The sequence below is a fragment of the Melanotaenia boesemani genome, chromosome 14 (genome assembly GCF_017639745.1).
Source record: "Melanotaenia boesemani isolate fMelBoe1 chromosome 14, fMelBoe1.pri, whole genome shotgun sequence".
NCBI lineage: Eukaryota > Metazoa > Chordata > Actinopteri > Atheriniformes > Melanotaeniidae > Melanotaenia > Melanotaenia boesemani.
In genome coordinates, this window is record NC_055695.1 from 15,323,532 (window position 1) to 15,329,924 (window position 6,393).

General features: G+C 37.5%; 1 protein-coding gene across 1 annotated transcript; it reads right to left on the reverse strand.

Moving 5' to 3' along the window:
- Window positions 1-2,280: 2,280 nt before the first annotated feature.
- On the reverse strand, window positions 2,281-6,100 carry hykk.2 (hydroxylysine kinase, tandem duplicate 2). The gene is made up of 5 exons (XM_042007277.1): window positions 6,028-6,100; window positions 5,098-5,413; window positions 4,157-4,299; window positions 3,802-3,982; window positions 2,281-3,645 (listed from the first exon to the last, which is right to left on the reverse strand). The coding sequence occupies exons 2-5, from the start codon at window positions 5,399-5,401 to the stop codon at window positions 3,209-3,211; spliced, it is 1,065 nt and encodes a 354-aa protein (XP_041863211.1). The 5' UTR covers window positions 5,402-5,413; window positions 6,028-6,100; the 3' UTR covers window positions 2,281-3,208.
- Between the last annotated feature and the right edge of the window lie 293 nt (window positions 6,101-6,393).

Consider the following 6,393-nt stretch of genomic DNA (forward strand, 5'->3'; position numbering starts at 1 on the left):
TTTCTGTATAGGCTGTTCTCTATCAACTCTTATACTTATAACATTTTTAAAAGATTCGTCTTTCATTTTTTTCCTGCCTCTGTTCTTGTGCCAATGACCCAGATGTCAATCTCAGCACACACTTCTCCAGATTCAGCTGTGAGCAAAGACGTGCATCACTTTGTGGAAGTCTTTTTAGAAGCAGTAATGCATTGCAGGTGCATGGCTTATTGATGTCATGTTATAAATCAAATTACAAGTAAATTTACAAGTTCTAAGGACTTTTACTAATCTAACAGTGATCACAAAACACTGCAATAGGCTGTTAACTAAACAGTGGACAGGATATACAACTGTGCCTCATTTCTTTTGATTGATGGTTGCCTGACAGCTATGAATCAAGAATGCCCGATTCCATTAAGCGCCTGCTGCCTTGACTCCTCATATCTCTTCCTCATCTCCTTTACTTATGTGAGATAAGACTCTATACCTGTATATGACAGCAGACGTGTCACTGATAAAGGGCCCTCCTTTCCTGTGTTTTTTGAGCTATCTCCATTCCGCTGTCACTCAGAAAATCTTGTGTTGTAAGATGAAACGGTTTCTAAAATGCTTCTGGGAAAGAGAAGAGGCTTCCTGCAGGAGCTGCGTGAAGGGATGCAGCTTCATATCCTTTTGACATCCGTAACGTATGAAAGACACAACTATTACGAACATTTTTCCAGCAGAGATTTTTTAAGTACATCTGTAGTCAATAATGGAGAAAAAAAAACAGTAGAATTCATTAGTCAGCCTCCAGCTGCCATTATTGATAATGCTTTTAAAGTCACTTCTGTGGTCACCTCACTTTTGACACTGGATAACTAAACCCGTCTTTTAAATCTTTTAAACTAAATTCATGTCAAGCACAACTATCCAATAGAAATCAAGTCCTTGACTCTTTATAGCCGCTTTCAGATCACCGTTTTGGTTTTCTAATCTGGATAAATACTGACAAATTGAAATAAAATTGACAATTCCTGTAATACTATTTATACAAAATGCCTCTGGATGAATCTGTCACACTGGGTAGTTAGTGATAGTGCTTTCATCACATTATTGGTGGCTGTCATTCTCCTCATTTTCACTGCAGATGTATGCAGCCTGACACTGAATGGACCTTCTGACTTCTTAATCCCCTCAAGCGCTTTCCATCCATGTGCATTCGACACTTGCAGGCGGGGCAGCTGATCATTACTTAAACTGAGAAAACATAAATCTATCAATTCAACCATCATTATTGTTAAGTCTAAACATAACATTGGCTGTTAAGCTAGCAAACTTTAATCTGATAATCTAAACATCACCATCTGCTACTATAAACACCTGTCTTGATTGAGACCTTACTGCTAAGAGACCTTAATAAGCCCCCACACTGAAGACCGTAATAAAGTATTACAGATGGATATTTTGTCTTTTTTTTCTTTAAACAACCCTTAACCAGTGACTTCTCTAATGAGAGAGGCTAAACAGGAGTTGAGCCTCTTTACAAGCTAAACTCCACTGTCTGTAACAAACTTGGGCAAATTACAGTCAAGAAGCTGCATATCAACTATATCAATCCAACAGCCTCAAATAAAAACAAAATATTACATTTCGATATGTAACAGCAGGTTAAGTAAAGAGAAGTTTACTTATGTATTTTCAAGAGAGGAAAAACATGGACCTTCTCACATCTAAAATTTTTCTAACATGTCACTTAACTGCCTGTATTAGATATAGCAAGAGAGTAATGCAGTGCAACAAGACAGAAACACAAACACGGATGTTGTTGCAATGCTTTCATCATCAGAAAGGGATAAAAAGCCTTGACACTGTCCTCCAAAATAGCTGCTAAACAGAAAAATGTCTTACAAAGTATTTAATCCCCATAAATCATCAGTAAAGGTTAGCTGAATACATATCATTAATGCAGAACAAGGCAAGCATCCCTCCAACTGAAGGACTGAACTACAGATAACATGTGTACGTTTCAGTTCAAGATGTGACTCTTCTGCTGTTTAACTAAGTCAAATGGTTATCTGACATGAGAGCAACACAGCTAGATTCATTCTCCACTTACTGAATAAGAATGTGGCATGATAAACCTGTTGGCTCGAAGACACACAAAAAAAAAATCTCACAAATTCTTTGTTTCATCTTTTAACTAAAATGTGCTTTGTTTTACAATTATTCCAAAGATACATGTGACCATTCAAACCAACGGTCATAAAGACTAATTATTTACCTCATCAAAGATAATGACACAGAGAAAATTTAACAGCGTTTAATGGTCCATTTTCTAAAAGTAATCTGGATGACTGCATGTGTAGTTTCCCTGGAGCAAGATTTTAGAGCTTTTCTCAAATACACACCTGTGGGCCAAATCCCCTCTTTTAAAGACAAGTCATCGTTCCTCTCTTCTTGGTTGAATTAGCTGAGTTACCACATATGACTCACATTAGAATGTTGATATAATGTTTAAATACGGTACACACAGAAAGAAAATTACATCATTTCTCAAAAAGAGATGCAAGGAACGGTATAAAAGTGTATAAAAGGTGTTTTAATTATCAACATTGGGAGCCAAGTTAAACTTAGGAGATGACTTCGTAGGACCAAGTAGAAGAAAAGCGTTGTGAAGCCTTGCATTGCAGAAGTTGGAAAAATACTTTATTTCCTTTTTATAATATACTTTTTGACAATTACTGCACATGGATACATTTACACACTGAGAATTCAGTTTTACATTGACATGTCTGATAAGAACAACAGCGACGTGTATTAGTAAATCATTTCTGGACTTGAGTCATAAAATGAACCTAATTATGTCCACAAGTGGCCTCCTACCACTCAGATAAGCACCTTCCTACCAAAGTTCATTTAACTGTTTAAACTCAGAATACTTCAGGTACATTAAACAACATTTTCATTCTTTTATATCATTTAAAAGTAATTAAAGTAATACTTGGTCAATTATACTATTATAATAATCATAATAATAATGAATTTTACTTCTAAAGCATTTGTAAAAACAAATCTTAAAGTTCCTCCTTTTAATTCCTGGATAGCTAAATGACTGCTTTAGCTTTCACAGTCATTGTTATGACAAAGCATCCACCCACTTAATACAGCTTGATTAAGGCATATTTAAGTATTCCTATTTGGTTATATCCAAGTATGAAGGATAAAAGTATTGCATTCCCCACTTTTAGTTACTAAATTGAGCAGCACTCTGAAACCACACCTTCTCCACCTCCTCCTTTCCAAGCTCCCAGAGTTGCTTGAGAATGTGGACCCCCCTTCTGGATGAAATCATTAAGTACTCTGCATTTTCTGGGTGCAAAGTCACTGAGTAACGAGCCAAAAGCAAGGACTGGCAAAAGCGGGACAGAACCAGCAAATACAGGCAATCTTTCTCTGCCTCATTGAGGGGAAGAACACTTTCCCAGCCAGCAAGGACTGGTCCACCCACCTTAACGGGCGAAGGGTGCTCAATCATCATGTACATTATAGTGATGGCAAGCTCATGGATATAGTAGCCACTGTTCATGTCCCCAAAGTCAAGGATTCCAGAAATTGTGTAGCCATCACTGTCATCAGGTTGCACAAGCACATTGAGGTCATTGAAGTCGCCATGATTAATACCTTAAAAGCAGATTAATAAACGTTATTGCTTTCCAGAAGCATGACTGTATACACCAGCTTAACAGAACCCCTCAAACAAGGTTAGTGACTGTTTCACTGAAACACTTCATGTTTGAACATGACCAAAAACACATGAAGAAGAAAACATATACTCACACTTGCGGAATCTGGGGCGTTTGGTGTCCACAGAAGTCTTATAATCATCAATGACCGATTTCACAACCTCCTGAAGAGGATCCCCATCTAACACACCAATGTATGCTTCCAGGAGAACTACATTTGACAGACTCCATATGAACTTGTCCCGCTGCAGAATGCTGAGATGGGGATGTTCCATCTGATAAAAAAAAGGTAGTATGAGTTGAATACTTACATGTATACGTATAGTGAAGAAATATATGCAATTTGCAAGTTCAGCACTTTTTTAAAACCAAGCTCTGCAAAGCTAACAGAACTCAAATCATTAAAGGAAAAGGAAAAAAAATCCTGAAAAAAAGTGTTAAAATCATACCTTCTGCAGGATTTTGTCCATCCTAGCTGCCATCTTGCCAGTTTCATACAACAGCTTCGGAGTTAAAGGAACCTTAGAAATGGTAACCCCAGGTAAATACGTCAAGAGTCGCACCAGGTACTTCTGACAGCCGCAACCACAATCTGCCAAAAGGAAAAACAAAGTACTTTTGTCACCTGTAACCTTAATTTCATGGTCCTTGAATCCTGTATTATGTGGCCTTGTTTGAGGGCATTTGTCTTTACTACAGTACACATTACTGCGGAAGTGGCATTTAGATTGACAAAATGTATCTGCTCGCCTTGAGGCTGGGTGTATTAGTCTGCTGCTAGTGGTCATTACGGTGGCCTAGAAGTGCAAAACAATATTACATCGAGTGAAACACATCTAAATTTTTGCAGTGCATATTTACATCAGTTTATCAAAACCCTTCTACAAGTTCAGGAAACAATTACAAAGATATGACCCATAGTTTCACCAAAATCTGTTACCCATCAGAATCTGTGACCGTCAGGGGCGATAGTGTACATTTCTCTGCATGTATGTCGTACGTCTTGTGTGGGTGACAGGTGGTATGGAAAAGGAAGAATTAAAGATTAAGTCATATTGTAAATTACATGAAATGAATCCAAGAAGATAATAGCTGAGTGGTATGGAGGAGGGCCACTTATACTTTGAACAGAGGCCTCTGTATAGGCTCAGTTGGAGGACGGGTTATACGGTGAGTTATACCGATCTGTGATATCTAGACCCACAAATTCAATATGATAACTAGCAAATAAGATAACTTCATGTTCATGTCAGTCTAAGACCTTAACAAACAAATGCCATTTAATTTCGGTCTGCCTGTAACCTTTGTTTTCAGACAAATTGGAAATATACATTTTAGTGTTTCCTAAAGAAATGATTTCTCAGATCTGAACTACGTTCTATAACCATACCACTTTCTTCCAGACTCATGAGCTGTCCTGAGATGTTGGGCACGGCTGTTTGAGCAGGAAGTCCATTCTGCTGAAGGAATGACATGGCATGTGTCTGCACCTCAATGATTGTGGGGTTCTTGCTGTCCTCGGAGTTCATTATCTTGAGGACATACTCGCCACCCTCTCTGGGCGCCACATAAAAGTTCTGGTCATCATAGCTGGGTAGGGGGCGAACTTCAGATGCAGTCAGCTGGAAAAGCCTCTTCACCATTTCAGACACCTGAGGCTGGCTGAAGTTGGGCTTGGCATGTTGTGCTGCCATTTGTTCTGAATACTAGAAAAACATAAGAGAATATGTTTGTTTGTTTGTTTTTTTTTAAGATGAACTATTAATGTATTGAAATGTAAGTTATTTGCAATATCTGATGTTTAATGCATATGCATAGTGGAATAGATCATAACCAATCCCAGTTCCCCAAAAATATGGGTGATGTGTAAAAAATACCAAGACATATATTTAAACAGCACTTCGCCACTGTACTGAAACATTAACTAAATTAACTCCATATCATTAAAAAGGTAAATGAACTTTGTTTTCTCGAGAAACTTAAGTTTGTAACCTGTGTGGACTTTGCATGTTCTCAACTTTGCGTGGGTTCTCTCCCAGCTTCCCCCACAGTCCAAAGACATGCATGTTAAGCTGGTATGAGTAGCTGAACTCTCGCTAGCGCGAGTGTGACTGAATGTTTTTCTCTCTGTGTTGGTTCTGTGAAGGACTAGGAACAGCCCCATCCCCCTCGCGATACTGCATTTGAACAATCCGTTATCTCGAGATCAATTATCCCGTTATGACGAGAAAACGGCGTTAAAAAGCGTACCCGGCCGCTCTCGGCTTCCGTAAACAATGAAAAATAATTACTATGAGCATAAACAAGTTAGTGGACTGACCTTTCAGGCAGCATTAAAACATCAAGACAAAAGTCCAGCGCTCATGCTGCCTCTTACACTATCTGTGTTGACATAACATCCGGTGAAATTTTTCAAAATAAAACATATTTAAGTACAAAATCAAATACCTGCTAACTATTTTAGCAAATGCTTCATTTATACCCAGAGTAAAACTGTAATGTTGTGGTAGTTTTTACTTGAATCAAATCTCAGTTTCAACAAAAAAAAGTTTGTTTCCCAACAGCTATTTTCTACTATTACAGTTATTTATATTACTTTACCAATGTAACGGTTGACTAATAATAATAATAATAATAATAATAATAATAAAGTATTATTATAATTAAAAATTATATAATAAATAAT

What these genes read in the sequence shown, in the direction of transcription:
- hykk.2 (XM_042007277.1), bottom strand. Translation starts at nt 5,401, where the DNA reads ATGGCAGCACAACATGCCAAGCCCAACTTCAGCCAGCCTCAGGTGTCT. An exon ending in CATGAGTCTGGAAGAAAGTG is followed by an intron (nt 4,300 to 5,097) that starts GTATGGTTATAG and finishes TCCTTTTGGCAG; the next exon opens with ATTGTGGTTGCGGCTGTCAG. An exon ending in ACGCCCCAGATTCCGCAAGT is followed by an intron (nt 3,646 to 3,801) that starts GTGAGTATATGT and finishes TCTGCTTTTAAG; the next exon opens with GTATTAATCATGGCGACTTC.